Below are 16,440 nucleotides of genomic sequence, written 5' to 3' on the forward strand. Positions count from 1 at the left end.
ATCGGCGGCGGCGGCGGCGGCAGCAGCAATAAGGGAAGGGAAAGGCGGCTTGTGCGGGGGGGGGGGGGAGGCGGAGAGGCACCTTTTGCAATAGGCGCGCAACCTAGCTTGTTGGCTCCGGCAAAGGGGAGGGACCTGCCGGAGGACAGGGGAGAGGGAGGCGGGTGAGCCACAGCGCCCAATGCGAGAGCCCGGAGCGGCGGGGAGAGGCCAATCGGCGCGGCCTCCTGCTCCTCCTACTTCCCCCGCTCGCCCGCCTCTCTCTCTCTCCCTCCCTCTCTCTGTCTCTCGTCATTCAAGGTTGTGCGCGAGGAGCTGGTGTTGCTGCTGTTTGCTGCTGCTCCTGCTGGCGGCTACATTGTCGCTCGGGTGCCACGGACTGGCCGAAGGGACGCAGCGCTCTGGCCACTCGGCTTCAGTGCCTAGGCTAAATCAACGCAGGGACACATCATAAGCATTATTAATATTGTTTTAAAGCACCTCTGAGCAGGTGCAGAGACCTGTTTGCAGAGAGAGGGAGTAACTCACTACTGTGGGGCTCGGATATTAGTTTCAACTCTGGAACCCATAAAGTAGGAAAAGATGCCGGGGGGGGGAGGGAGTGCCCCTGAGCGAGCAATGGCAGGATGAGAGGGATTTCTGTTTCCAGGCTTGTGTCTTGGCATGTCTCCTATTCTTTCTCTCCCCACCCCACCCCAAATTGAGTGCTGCTGTCCCGCTCGATCGAAATGTCCCACACAGCTCCCACCTCTAGCTCCATCTCCCCATTGGGATGGGTGCCAGTTTAAGGGTCAAGCTTCTGAAATCCAGGCCCCACATTGAAAAATTCCAGTCCATAACGTCTTTATAGAGTGTCACTTCTCTGGGTGGGTGGGTGGAATATAACAGTCGTGGTAATAATATGTCGGAAATCAGGTTCTGTAGGACTTGGTTTTCGACATCTTGAAGAATTTGCAACTCTAGAAAAATTAAGTGCACTAATCTCAACAGGTTAGCCTGCTTTGTCCAAGCTCACAGATTTTGTGTACTGTCATAGAAAAAAACAAACAAATAATATGCTGCTTTTTAAAATTACTTAGGGTACAAAAAGGTTTTCCAACAATGGGAAACCAACTTTTCTTATTTTATTTTAAAGGGGTAATTATGTATTGCTTGCTTCTCTGGAAAATTACCAGAATGACATACAACATAGGCATAAAAATAAAAATCAAGTCTTACAGTAGGACATTTAGTCCTTGGCACTGTGTGCTGGACAGAACCATACAGTTGTGCAGATGGCAATTTAAGAGGGCCTTGCTCCAGTTATGGAACAGTCAAGTCCTAGCTGTCTGCTGTGCTGCTTTGCATCTTCTTACTGGCAGAATACTCATAGCTGGTCAAGTGTGGTGTGGTGGCCCCAGGTTTTGGTGTGGGGCCTTTGTCAAGGTCTGGAAGGGAAATCTTCAAGTAGTACAGGAACATGATAGACTAAGCCTCCATTCCAAACCAACAATGAAGTGGGCTGTTTGGAGCTTTTATGGCTAATTTTAGCCAGTAAAAGCAGTGCCCAATGGGTAATCTTTCATAACCCAACATGGTCTTATAAAGGCTAATATGTACAAAGATTTGCCCAGTGCCAACCAATAAGGCTAAAACAGAAACAAAACTTTGGTCCCTGATAGTCAATCCTGGTGACTCTCTCAGTTACACCCCACTTTTGGTTTAGATTACCCTTCAAATCTATCCAGCAACCACTCCTCCCCTTTGGTGTCACCAAAACACACCTTTTTCCAATATAAAGATTTCCTTCCTTCTTCTGACCTTCAAACACCTCTGCTTATATCAGTTTGGGTCTCGTCTCCCACAGATATATTGGTGGCAATGATGCTCTGAAAGCAGGGAGGTTGTTCTGCCTGGCAATGGTTGCTAGGCAGCCCCAGTTTAGTTTTCTTCTAAAGAGCATCATTCTAAACGGAGCATCATGGAATGTGTCAATCTTCCTCCTTCCAACATTCCAACATGTTCACAACTTTGGCACACAAAAGGCTTCCTTTCTAATTGCAGCTACTCTATGCGAACCAATCCTAAACAGGATTATTTAGTTGTTTACCTAGTAAATTGCCTTTGGGGATGCCTTAAAAAAAATGTTCATATGTTGCTAGAGCTGGAATTCCTCAGACCACTTCCTCTGGATCTCTCGAAGCTAAATATACGTGTGTGCATGTAGCTTGACACTAGTGCAACATAACATGCATAACAATGAGTAACGATGCCCAAACTACTTGCTATGTGCAAGTGCATGTAATGATAGCTTGCTGGTTTTAGATGAGGAAAGCAGAAGATGATATTGAGTGGTAAGGTAGTTGATGTGGTGGTTTGGTGTGTGAAGGCGAAGACTGTTTCTCTGCTCTAATATCCCTCAATAGCTTCGCCAGTGCATTAAAAGCCTGTAACAGACAGAGCTGCTGGAGGAGGGATTTTGGAACTGGCAAAGAAGCAGGTAGGGAAAGGATAAAGTGCCCCTCCCCCAGCAGATTCCCTGATTTTAGTTGCCCCCACCCAAGGGGCTTTTCCATTTCCCCACAATTTATATTTCCCTACAATATGTTATCATTGTCTCCCTGCCTGCAGTTTATCACTAACTTAATAAACAACAGCCTGTTTCAAATCAGTGCAACACAGGCTACTGTAAATGCAGCCAGCATGTGGCTAAGAGCCTTCACATTGGCGGAAGGGCCTATGTACAGTACTCAGACAGTAGTCTGTGGAGTGAGGTTACTACCCCACCTAGCATTTAGAGTCATCATTTAATATTCAAGCCACATCATATGCACTTAACTTGCTGAAATCCTCACAGCAGTAGGGAACCTGTGGCCTTCCACAAGTTGTCGGACTCCCTGGCTCCCATCAACCTCAGCCACAGCTATCTGCTCTTCCATTGCTTGCTTGATTTTGTTACAAGAATTTCCCTGAACCACCCAGTTCCACAAACACAACTCTCTCTCTCTCTCTCTCTCTCTCTCTCTCTCTCTCTCACACACACACACACACACTTGAGTGAAAATATTTCTTTCTCTATAGTGTTTCTGTTATAAATTCCTATAAATTAACCGTATATCAGATCTAAACCGTTCCACTGTTGTTCTGCACTATCAAAGAGGGGAGACTTGGTGTGATCACAAGGCAGCCATAATCCCCTAACCGTACCAGCACGTCCACAGCGAGCCATGCCAGGGGGATGTGCCCGCCCAAAGCTGCCAGACTATGGGACATTTCCCTCACAAAGAGCCCACCATGGCGTTGCATTGCGGGAGCTCCTTCCTTTCCTCGCTGCCCAGCCATCTTGGAGGTGCCTCTCTGGTAACGGCAGAGCCAATGTGAGCCGACAGGATGGTGGCCGCTAAGAAGACGAAAAAGTCCCTCGAGTCCATAAACTCAAGACTTCAGCTGGTTATGAAAAGTGGTAAATATGTACTGGGATACAAGCAGACTCTGAAAATGATCTGACAGAGTGGCTGGGGAGACCCGGCCAGATGGGCGGGGTATAAATAATAAATTATTATTATTAAATTATTATAAGTCGGTCATCCTAGCCAACAACTGCCCAGCTCTAAGGAAATCAGAAACTGAGTACTATGCTATGTTGGCCAAAACTGGTGTGCACTACTACAGCGGTAACAATATTGAATTGCGCACAGCTTGTGGAAAGTACTACAGAGTGTGTACACTTGCCATCATTGACCCAGGTGATTCTGACATCATTAGAAGCATGCCAGAGCAAACCAGTGAGAAGAAGATATTGCTGAACTTTACATTTTGTGTAATAAAACTGGTTACAAATCTAAAAACAACAACAACAACAATAACAACAACAAAGAGCCCACCACCTGGAAATGGATTTGGCTAGGGCTAAACAAAGGACGGCCATCAGCCCTGCCGGGCAGGGCAAGAAACTGTGAGCACTCTTTTGTTTTGCAGAAATGTGTGTCTGGGAGGGGTTTGAGGAGGGATGACACAGGTGTGAGAATACTCAGGTTGCCCCCTCTGACCCTCCCAGTTTGTGATGTAGCTCTGATGTATTTGTGATGTAATGATGATGTTCAAGGGGAGCAAGCTTGCAGTTCTAAACTATGCACACTCAAGAAAGGCAGTCTGTGGATGTTGTAGCCATTTTTTAAAAAATGTCAACCTCAAACTATATAAGATATCTTTTAAAACACACACTAAAAGAGGATAGGAGAAAGAGACAAAGAGGATGGGGAAGGAAAAAGGATGCTATATCAGTAAATAGGTTGGGGATGAGGGGGGAAACCTATGATCCCCCCCCCCCCGCTACTATCGCAGACCTTTCAAGTGTCCCTATCTTCCAGGGACAGTTCTGGATTTACAGAAGCCTCCCTGGTTTCTGATTTGATCCCAGAATGTCCTGCTTTCCCTTAGGATATCCCTATTTTCATTAGATAAATGTTGGAGGTTATGGGAGTTATGCGACCTCCAAGCCAAGGAGATAAGTAACGATACAACCTTTAGAATACTTCTGAAGGCAGCCTTGTATAAGGAAATTTCATGTTTTATTATGCTTTTACATACAGTATGTTGGAAGTGGCTGGGGAACCCAGTCGAATGGGCAGGGTGGTAGTAGTAGTAGTAGTAGTAGTAGTAGTAGTAGTAGTAGTAGTAGAATGCGATGTCCCTATTTTCATCGGATAAATGATGGAGGGTATGCTATTGGGCTGCATTAACTATCATCCCTGACCACCAGATCAAGCAAGGAATGAGAAAGCAACCAACATAATAGGGGGCAGGCAGTTAGAGCAAACGTTCCTACAAGGAGAGCTTACAATGTTTGGAGCTAACTAGTCTGGAAAAGAAGGCAAATAAGGTGGACGGACCATAATAGAGGTATATAAGTTTATGCTGTACGGTGGAAGAATCAGGATAGGCACAAGGAAACACATCTTCACACACCACATAATTAAAACTTTGAAATTTGCTCCCACAAGATGTGGTGACAGACACAATTTCACTCCGTGATAGGGAACAACATGGAGGAGGGGGCTATTGCCCTCATTCCCTGCTTGCAATTCTCCTGTAGGCGTCTGGTTGGCCACTTTGGGGAACAGAGGGGTGGACTTTGCAGGCCTTTGGTGTCATGCAACAAGACTCTTCGTATGTTTTAAAAGTGGCTCTGCTCAAAGGCGGCTCTACGCGGGAGCATGACCTGTTTGGTGGCACTGGGTGCGGAGCTTCTGGGGTGCCGCAGATTCCACAACCATGAAATCCAATGGTCGGCAGTGGGGGGGCCCTGTATTTTGGTGTCACACAGCGTGCCACTGACAGTTGAGACACTAAGATTTGCCACTGCTCTGCTCCCAATTTTCCTGCATTAGCAACAGCCCTTGCTCCTCAGTGTGATTGCCCTGGAAGCTATAGTTCTCCTAGCTCTGGGGTCAGCAACCCTTTTCATCAGGGGGCCGGTCCACTGTCCCTCAGACCTTGTGGGGGGCCCGACTATATTTTGAAAGAAAGAAAGAAAAAGAATTCCTATGCCCCACAAATAACCCAGAGATGCATTTTAAATATAAAGATGCATGTAAAAACACGCCGATTCCCGGGCCGGCCACAGGCCAGATTTAGAAGGCGATTGGGCCAGATCCAGCCCCCGGGCCTTAGTTTGTCTACCCATGTCCTGGTTGCTTCTTTTGCCTGAGTCCATGGGTTGGAGCAGCTGCGGCATATGTAAACGTGGCTTTGAATCCCTTGTGATTATTGCCACTGATAATTTTGTAAAATTGATGCCACGGGAGCCAAGCGGTGAGCAAACCTTTTTAATACTGTGCCATTCTTTGCACAGCTGATCTCAAAGCCATCCTATGTTTCTGTTCTCTCCCAGTTGCATTTCCTTTCACACACACATTCACAGCACACTTTGGTTTCCAGTTATCATAAAGGGAGAACTCTGGCATCTGGTCACACTGGAAGAGGCATGAAGAATGGAAGAGCGCTTTGCTGCTGATAAAAGTAGCTGTAGAGCAGCGTTTCCAAAACTTGCGTCTCTGGCTGTTTTTGGACTACAACTCCCATCATCCCTAGCTAGCAGGACCAGTGGTCAGGGAAGATAGGAACATAGCTGTCAACCTTTCCCCTTTTTTGCAGGAAATTTCCTTGGGAAACAGCAGGGAGTGTTGACAGCTATGTATATAGCAGTGGTGAACAGCAGGGAGGGTTGACAGCTATGGATAGGAATGGTAGTTCAAAACAGATACCCAAGTTTGGGAAACACTGCTATAGAGTATAAGGGGGCAGCAGACCTTGAAACTGAGGCTGATGGGAGTCCAATATTATCTGGTGGGCCACTAGTTCTCCACCTCTGCAGTGAGGTGTAGGAATGTTTCAGGCAAAGAGGGAAACTGAAGCCCTAGTAGGCTGTAACATTCAGATAATGTACATTCTGCGATTATTTCTAAGAGTGGATGAGCCTTTAAAGTGACTTGGGCCATATTCCAGAGAGCTACTTGACTGGATTTCATTTCAAATTGTCTAGCCCATCTTTCTCAGAACAGGATCTAGGCCTACTTACCTGCCTTGCGCGAAAGTACCTTTTGCAAAGAAAAAAATAGTAGCCAGTACATTAACTGGGTAGCCTTGCTTACTCAGAAGTAGGTGCCACTGAATTTACTCACCAAATTAAGTGTGTGTACAATTGCAGTCTGGGTTTAAATATTCACACAACCATAAAGCTCACTTCATGGCCTTGCGCAAGTCACACCCTCCGTCTCTTAGCCTAACCTACTTCAGTGTGTTGTGAGGGATGTATCTTTAGTATATTGCCTCAAGAGTGCCTTAGAAGGGTTGATACAAATGTTGCCTTGCTGCGTGGATTAGTCTGAAGTTCTAATTTCAGGTATTTCAGAGATGCAACAGATTGCATTTGAGGAAGGCAATATCCAGGTCCACAGCTCTACTGGACCACAAAAAGTGCAAAATAGTAATAGCAATTAGTATATCCACCAGAAATGGTCAACTTGGACAGAGCAACCCATATAAACAGCCTCAAATCCTCTTTTCCTTGCAAGTTCTTTTTTATGTTCCAAGTAATGACATGAGAACAAAGGTTTTGTTTTTGCTCTTTATTATACAAAAGGGGAAAAAAAGGAGGGGAGGGAGATCCACAGTTTTAAGTCTATTTAGACTTGAGGCTGAAGTTCTTGCCATGTTGGTGCAAATAGCAAAGACTTCTAAGGAAACCAAAAGCATCCTGAGCTTGCCAAGTCCCATTTAGTAATAGAAACTGAAATCCAGTACATTTTAATATTTTTTGGCATTTAAAAGTTTTTTTTAAATCTACAAAAACACTTTAAATATTAGGAAAAAAATGATTCCTTTTTCACAAGAACTTCTATCTGGAATATCACATTTTGTCAACAGTGCAAAAATGCACTCAGTCCCACCTTCTTACAGTACAATCTGTCTCCCCCCCTGGTAACGTTTTTTGCTTTTTTAAAAAAGACATCAGTACTGTAAGAAATTTACTTTAAAGAACAAGGTTTTTTTTTAAAGGGTTTTTCTTTTTTTACTTAAAAAACACATCTACTAAAATACAACAGAGCTGGTACGTTCAGCAAAATCAAACCAGGCGTTTCACTTTAGAAGGATGAGAGAGAGAGAAAAGGGGGAAGATTGACTGACAGAATCAGAAATAAGAGAGTTCAGGAGCATCAGACGGGTTGATGTATGACGAGTGTGCATAACTGGGCACTTCGTATCAGAATTCAGACATGGCAATGGAAAGCAAAGTTAATGTGGAGAAATCTAGCTTGATGTGGCAATGGCTGAAGTGTTCCCCCCGCGCCCCGGTTTCTAGCAGGTAGGATCTGTTAAAGAGACTTCCTCAACCTAATGCCCTCGTCAGTCCCAGGTAGCCAGGCCTTGGGAGAAGGCACCAAGGTGGGGAAGGCTGCATTAGAACAGAAAGTGTTGGATACACTGCCTGTTTATTGTATGCAATCCTTCTCCCCCTGATATTTTGCGTAACTTACTTCTACATGTGGCCACATTTGCTGCATCAGAACGAACACCTCCATTCCACAAATGATAGCCAACTTCCTTGAGGTGAGAAAGGTATATCTAAACGGATGCACCTAAACGGATGTGTCATCTCATTTCTGGCAAAGTTCTGACAAACATCTTATGAGGGGACAATGTTTTCCCTACCCCAACAGAGAGAAAATTGGGAAAGGCTTGAAAATTATATTAAAGAGTCCTAGCTTTGAGGAACACCTATTGGTTCTAAAGGAAGATTACACCCAACCACACAATCTGGAGACAGTACTCACCCCCATGCAGGGGTCCCTGTAGTTCGGTGCCTTGCTTGAAAAGGCTCTTAACCCATGTAGTAGCCTCTTTGTTTGCATGGTATTAAAGCTTCTCTCTTGATCAAAGATTACTGGAGTGGGAATTGTGCATATCAAGGGACCAGCACATGGGTGAAGAGTCATGTGAATGAGATGTTGGGTCAAGTAGACCCATACATAGTAAGCATTTTTAAATGTAATACTTATTTTTTATACACCGGTTCAAGGTCAGTGACAGGTTGCAGGCAAGGATTTATAGAATAACCCGAAGAACTTCAGGAATGAGAACGTGTTGGTGATCATAGACTTAAAAAGCAAACGTTGAACGGATTATTTTCGATTTTACATGTTGCCACTGTTTTCTTGTACTTCTTGTAAATTGTTATTTATCACCATCATATAGCTCCACTGTTTAGCTTTAGGAAGACATTCAAACCCAAGTTACTGCCTCACAGGGCTTAAAATAGCAGCAGGGCCGCCATCACATTAGCAGTCCTACCAGGCACATGGGCTAGGGTCGAAGGGGGTGGCAGGCAAAATGATATGCCAAACTGGACCGGCATCAGACCCAGTGCTATCCACTGGTGGCAGTGTGGCTGTCTCAACCCCTCCCTTGGAATGTCCCTTTTCAGTGGCAGCACTTCCACCTACCAGTCCAAACCCTTGCCCCACCCAAAAGGGGTGGATTACACCCTACATCATTTAGTGATTTTTCCTGAGTGGCATTTCTGTCAACTTCAATGGTTTTAGTTTTGATTACATGAACTTTAATAATATCTTTTCAAGTCTGCAAGATCTTTGGAGGTTTTTCAAGTGTACTGAATCCACACAAAAACTAATAACCGTTTCAAGGGCACAAAAATACCCATTTTCATGTGTATTGTACATTAACTGATTTCCTATGTTCTCAGGTAAGTTTTTTCCCCCTGAAGAGCTTTTGCTCTAAATGATATGGTGTTAATCAGTAAATCCCTGCTTGGATGTGTTACTGGTATTTTATACCAAGTCAGAAAAGCCAAAGGGCTATTGAACTTGACCTCTTGTCCAAAAACAACATACTTCTGTTGCTTTGTCTCCAGACCATTATGTACCAAAAACATAAACAAACAAAAGACAGAGGAAAATCTTGACTTGTCCGAACTATTCCCTCAACAACTGCATACACACAAAAACACACTCCCATACGTGATGGTGCACTTCTCTTCATAAACAAGACTGATGTGCTTTGCAATGTGTCAATGCTCATGGCAGTAAGTTGTTCATCCCAATGAAAGTACAGTGGAAAACTGATTCTCACTTGCACTTCTCAAGGTATGTTATGGGAACATTTGCATGTTATTCAGACAGTCATTCCCACAATGCAAAGTACTCTTTCCTAAATTAGTATGTCCACAAGAGCCACTCAAGATTTCAATGGAGCCAGGTTTACATGGGTTCCAGTGGTGCCTGTAATCAGGTGTATATAAGTTTAATATCAATCCTGTGGCTAGTTTTGACATTTTGCTACCCAAGATGACGTGGGTGGTTTTTTGTTGTTGTTTTTTAAACTAGAAATGCTAGCAAAGGTAGGTAAATTTCCAATGCTTGAAACCTGTAGGTCCTCCCAAGGCATTTTGAAATAGTGGGAGACTTTTGTATTTGAGTTGCTGGTTCAAAGTAAGATATTTAGCAACTGGACTCTTCCCAGTGATGTAACTGAGGTACAGCACACTTCCAAAGGACAATTGTGGGGCCAAGATGCTCAAAGAGAAGGAACACATTTGGCACAGCAAGACATTGCAAGAGACAGTGAACTGATAAGAGAAAAGCAAACTAAATGGGAAATACTGCTGTTAAGATTTTTTATCCTGTAAATCAGGTTTGACTAACCTGTGGCTTTCCCGATGTAGCTGGATTCCAACTCCCATCAACCCTAGTCAGCATGGCCAACCATCAGGGATGATGAGAGCTGTGGTCCAGCATCTGGAAGGGTCTTCAGTGCCCTTCGTAACTCCCGCTCTCGACTGCATTCTCAAATGGTCCAGCTTCCCTCCAGGGGAGTATCTGCAGTGCTAAAAGCCAAGTCTTTCTTTAGAAGACCATGTTTCCTTCATGAGGTTTCCAGACTTACCCAAAAGATATCGGCAAAGCACAAGCCATGTGTTCAATTTCCACAAGGGGAGAGGAATAAAAAGTGTGTGTGTGTACTTTTTCTGGTGGGTATACTTAAAAATAAAAATCCAAAGTATATTTCAAGAGGAAACAATGAATTCTGTAAACTACAATGCATCTGAAGTTTGTTTTGCAAAATTCTCATTTTGCTTGTCAACAGAAGACACAGGGTGCTATGAAGGGCACTGAAGAGCCAAGATACAGTACAGAACCACCTTGCAGGCCAATTTGGGGCTACAAGCTACTAGTCGCAGGATTTGGCCTTAAAAATAAGAAACTACTAGTTGTATTATTAGAACAGGTATTCGTCCAAAGAATGTAAAAAATAAAGGCTAGTCAGGGATATATGCTCTCATAAACTATGTTTTGCATGTAAAATGTTAAAGAAACAGAAGGACAGGGAACACAGATGGGAAGAAGCAAAAGGAGCTTTGCCTAGATACCACTTGTCCAATTAGATAGCAAGATGCGACATACCAGTTTGTTTTTCTGAGAAAATCACCAATGCCAATTTAATTTGTACTGATCTAGTTTGGACATTATGCTAAACTGTGTTTCAACATTATGCGAACAAGTCTCAGGCTCATGCATCCGCCCCCTTCCTCTTTCTTCCACTGTGAGGTCAGAAATTCTTCTCTGCTTGCAATAAACCATGGTTTAATATTATGGCAAATCTTAACTCTGGTTTAGGGAAACAAGCCAGGATCACAGACCACAATTTCCAATTGTGGCTTGTTTCCATAAAGCAAAGTTACACCAATTTGTCCACAACAAGTAACCATGGTTAATTAAATAAGGAAACAAACATTTCTGATCTCTTCACAGCAAGGGGAAAGCTTACATGTCCAAGGCTTGTTCAAGTAGAGCTAACACCCACCTTAGTCTTACATCCAAACAAGGTAATAGTTTCTTGCTCTTTTTTCAGGCTGGAACTAAACATTACAGGAGACACATGCCCTTGGAAGCAGCAGACATGTAGTTCTGGCCCTTCCTTTTGCCCAGTAATGTCTAGTCATACAAAGTGTGTCTTGAAATCACCACACTGCAAATTTCCCTGCCCCTTTAGTTACTCCTGTGAGAATGGGTAGGGGAATTTGTGGCATGGTGATGTTTTGTATGATCAGGCATCTTACAAGGGGAAAAGGAGGTGTGGTTGCCGCTTTTTCTTTTTTTACAACAACCACCACCTCGCCCCCAAATAGTGTCTATCTCTGATGTCATTTACAGGGCAAACACGAAGTTGGTACTGGAGTTTCCTTTCCTTTCTATTCCCCACAGATGAGGCTAAGAAATACATTTCTTGATGGCTGGAATCATTCTCTTCTTGGCATCATTCCTCTGCCCAAAGTTAAATGAACACATGCAGCCTGAATAAAACCAAGGCATGCTGGGGGGCCGGGGGACTCTATGTGCCTCTTATATACAAACCCCATCCACTCCCAAGATCCCAGCCTCTGCATAAGGGTAAGAGACATATGACATACTCAATCTCAAAGATGGGATAATTTAGTTGTAAAAAAGATGGTTGTCTCCACTTTGTTTATAAAACTTTTTTTTTTAAACGCTTAATGACACAGAGGATCCCACCCACAACCAATCTCCCGCTTCCAAAGACAGTCAAACAAAATGCCCCATTTTGGTACAATTATTGGTCACTTCATTGTAAAAAAAAATAATATATATTAACAACAACAACAACCCAAAGGGGTCTGGCCACTACTGTCTTTGTTTAAATGCTGGTCAGAAAAACGACAGAAAAAGTCCACCTCCTGCAAAATAAAGTCAGTAACCTTGGTGCTCCCAAAATTCTCTTCTCCTGCGACAGCATACCAGACAGATATTCTCTCTGCAAAAGAAATCCTTTTCTTCAGTTCCTTTTCTATTCCCTGACCCTTGCCATGCACTCACGTGAAATATACCCTCCCATCCCGTTTCCTTCAGCAGGAAACGTTTGCTGGATATCCAGTTCATCACAGGAAATAACTAAGTGCAGCTGTGGCCATTTTGTTCTCTTTCGTCAAGGTGTAAAATTTCAAGACTGTACAAGATTGTCCACTTTGAGGAGAGGTGGGTCACACTGGCAAAGTCCACAACCTTCCATGGCTCGTGCTCTCTGGAACCCATCTCTCCCTGGCTGTTTGCTAGGGGGGTGGGGAAGTCTCTCATTGCCATGTTGGTTTTTTGTTTTTGTTTTTTTTAAAAAAGAATTTGTACAAAGTCCAAAGCTGGTGGATAGAATTGGGGGTGGGTGGGTAGATATGGGGGGGGGAGAGAATAAAAAGGGGCCTGTATTTTGCCAGGACCCTGCCCACCTCAACAAAAGGGGGGGGACTCCCAGAGAGATTCAGGAGGGGGGGAATAAGAGAGAGGAGTATAGAATAAAAATTCTCTCCCCACACCACCGCCACAAAAAACCCTCCGCTGGTTGTCAGCTATTTTCTACCCCCCTGCTCCCCTCACACACAACCACACACAGTTAAATACAATGTGAGGTGTGCGAGGAGGGGAAGATAATTAAACCACAGTGATTTCCTTCCTCCCTTTCCTCCCCATCCTAGCTCTCCAGCTGTAGATGTTACTTTTATCCGGAAAAACAAAACCGAATAGAGTACAGCAAGAAAAGCGGCTGGAGGAAGGGGATGGTTCAATTGGAGTCCGAATCAGAAGAATCTCCTGAGGAGGACGAGGAACTGCTGCTGCCCTCAGATTCATTGTCATCGTCGTCGTCATCGTCGTCCTCTTCATCATCCTCTTCTTCATTCTGGTGAGGGAAGAGGCAAGATATGAAGTTATGTCTAGTGTGGGTACCCAAGGTGATGCTGAGGGACTGCAGAATGTGGCAGGGGTGCAGAATTCAGTTTACTGGGAAATGCAAAATTAATTATTTTTAGAATAAAAGTGCTTCGTTCTTATGGCTTCAAAGATATATGCTTGAAGACCTGTCGCCCCCACCTACTGAAACGCAGAAGCCAAGGAGGGAAATGAGCATGTTTTCCAGTGGGCTAGGCCTTTCAGTGCCTTGCACACCTGTCCCCATCCTCCACAACTAGTAGAAACCAGAAGGATGCAGGACAATAGAAATTGTCAAATAAAATTATGAGAAATCTGTTCAGTTTGTGTCATTTATACAGATTGCAGAATCCAGCGTTTTCTTGGTACAGAATTTAGATCGCTTTGCCAGAAAATGTATATATGTATTTACAGCAGCTCCTTGACTAGCGCTTTTGTCCCTTCATATGCAAAGTGCTGGATTGTGTTCACCTGTACCTCTCACCATCTGTCCTAGGAGCCTTGCTATCCACCATGTTTTGGGTGGGACCAGGGGGGTGGGATGCTAGGGTTGCTCCTTAAAAGAGGAAAAGCCTTCTAGTTATATTCAGAGGCACTGCACTCTTGAATTTGTGAAAAGCCCAGCTGTTGGGGATAGCCCCCACTGCTTAATAAGCACAGTTAAGCAGTCACTGAAACACGCAGCCTCGACAATCAGTTTTGCAGAATAGGTGTGAGCAAGAGGTAGTGTATATAGAAGTGTACAGACACCTGCACACTAACCTCATCCCCGTCTTCGCTCTCCTCTTCACTACTTGAATCAGAGGAATCCCCTCCTTCCTCAGAGGAATCAGCATTGTCGTCGTCCTCCTCCTCTTCCTCTTCATCGTCATCATCGTCGTCGTCATCATCATCATCCTCAGATTCCTGCAAACCACACAGGATTTAATGGAGACATGGGAGAGGTAGACTGAAAACACCAGCAACACACCTAGAGCTCAACAGGTGGCATTCACCTTTATACACCCAAGAGGCCACAGTAAGAACCCCAAGTGGCCAAATATATCCCTATTTCTCAAAATGTGCCTTCTTGCATGTGGATGAAATGTGAAGGTGCTCACCAGGGTGGCACAGGCATGGTTCAGGGCCTTAAATGAAACTGAATGCACCATAGCTGTGCCAGAAATTACAAAGGAGGGTAAAATATATGTCCCTTCTGCCCCAATATTCTGTTAAAAGAAAGCCAGTCCAACAACCCAAAGTTCTCACTATAGAAAATTAACTGCTGCATCACTGGTTTATTTTTAATGAAATGAACACCCAAGAGCTCCAGGATTTTTACATTTGCAGCTTCAAGCATGCCCACTTAAGGAAAGTGCAGAAGACCAAAATGAAAGAAGGAAAAGCACAGGGGTCTGAAGAGCAAACAGCACTCCAGCTATCAGCACCTGAAGTGCAGCAGAAACCCCGCCCCCAAACATATCACCTTCATGAGACTAATATTTTAAAACTCCATCCCACAAGTTGTCATGTGAATCAACTGATGCTCATGGAAGCAAAGTTACTTGTGCCCCTTAGCTGCAGAGGGGAAAAACTACATTCCCTATAATGGGGTTGTTGAGCTTTTCTTGGCAAAGTTATTGAGCTAAAAATGATGTTTTTGAGCTATTTTTAAAGTTAATCGGCAAAAAAGACACTGCTGACATGGGTTGCCATATGTCCGGATTTCCTTGGAAATTTTAGCGATTTCAGCCCAGACACTGCTTCCAACTGCAGTATTCTGGCTACGTCTGGGAAATTCTAGGCATGTGGCAACCCTTGTTGTTGTTGTTTAGTCATTTAGTCGTGTCCGACTCTTTGTGACCCCATGGACCAGAGCACGCCAGGCACTCCTGTCTTCCACTGCCTCTCGCAGTTTGGTCAGACTCATGTTGGTAGCTTCAAGAACACTGTACTGTAACTAACTATAGGGAGATTGCATCTCTCCTTCCCAGTGGAAGATCAGTGGGCCCCAGCCATCAGATCAATCAGCTGCATAGAATTTGGCTCCCTCCCTGTTAGAAATAAGAAGCAAGCAAGCAAGGCCTTTTACAATCATTTACAATGCTTACCAGACCATTTCTGAAAGAAAGCAGAGTTCCTGGGGTCAGTTATAACACTTTCAAATGGCTTCATTAAATCAGCCAAAGGCAAACCTTGGAACAAGCTTTCCTTTCTCTGGATTATTCCATTGCGGGTAACAGCTGCATGATGAAGAGGAAGAAGTGTTAAAGCACTTACTGACTTGGACTGCACTGAGGGCTTCATCTTAGGATTTGGGCCTCGCATCTTCCCCATGTTCTTGCGTTTCTGTTGAGATACAAGTTGGAGGGGGCAGTGGTAGAAAGTGGGGGGAGTGTCAACATTTATTTATTTCATAAAATGTATATACTGCTTGATTGTAAAAAAAAAAGAGAAAGGACCCTCAAAGCAGTTTTCAAAAAGAATAAAACAATAAAATTATTGATAAAAGCAATTAACAACAATTTAGAACTCTCAAAAAATTAAAATCAGCAATAAACTAAAAACAGATTAAAACATACAAAGTTCTAGGTATCTGGGTAGGCTTGCCTAAACAAAAATGTTTTTAGCAGGTGCCAAATACAGTACAGTGAAGGTGGCTGCCTGATGTCAATAAGGAGGGAAGTTCCAAAGTGTCGGTGCTGCCACACTGAAAGATTTCTATAAATGCAGAATGGGTTTATTATTATGTGGCACCTATGACAGCACCAGTGGCAAGGAAAACACTAGCATTCTTTTCAGCAAGCTAGTATCTAGCCTGCCCCTCCCCCAATCCTCCATTTCTAGCAAAAATCAAATGTGTCCCTGACAAACAATCTAGTTCTTGTGGCACTAGATTCTGAAGACTTGATGCCAAAAATGTTAAAACAAGCAGGAGGAGGAAAATACAAAGGCAACTTAAGCTTTTTCTACTCAAGAGTTGTTATAGCATCCTGGAAATCTATCCTATTATTAGACCAAAATGTACCAATTCAATAACCATAAATACCCTGTGTAATTCAGAGCAGCTTTCAAACAGTAACTGGTACACTTTTATCTGATGCACGTCCTACTGGGATAGGTATCCCTTTTCAGTTAGAGGGCCGCATTTCCTTCTGGGAATGCCATTGGTAGGAGGGGCCAGAGG

General features: G+C 43.9%; 1 protein-coding gene across 5 annotated transcripts in view; it reads right to left on the reverse strand.

The window, feature by feature from the left end:
* Positions 1–11,896: 11,896 nt before the first annotated feature.
* Positions 11,897–16,440, reverse strand: part of UBTF (upstream binding transcription factor) — a 40,948-nt gene continuing 36,404 nt past the window's right edge. For 4 of the 5 annotated variants that reach the window (XM_033169760.1, XM_033169762.1, XM_033169763.1 and 1 more), the window contains 3 exons: positions 15,534–15,602; positions 14,037–14,180; positions 11,897–13,245 (listed from right to left, as the gene is read on the reverse strand). In XM_033169760.1, the coding sequence (XP_033025651.1) occupies positions 13,129–13,245; positions 14,037–14,180; positions 15,534–15,602 (330 nt within the window). In that variant the 3' untranslated portion in view covers positions 11,897–13,128. The remainder of the gene's footprint in view (positions 13,246–14,036; positions 14,181–15,533; positions 15,603–16,440) is intronic. The other variant, XM_033169761.1, reaches the window with a different exon arrangement.

The sequence above is a fragment of the Lacerta agilis genome, chromosome 14 (assembly GCF_009819535.1).
Source record: "Lacerta agilis isolate rLacAgi1 chromosome 14, rLacAgi1.pri, whole genome shotgun sequence".
Lineage (NCBI taxonomy): Eukaryota > Metazoa > Chordata > Lepidosauria > Squamata > Lacertidae > Lacerta > Lacerta agilis.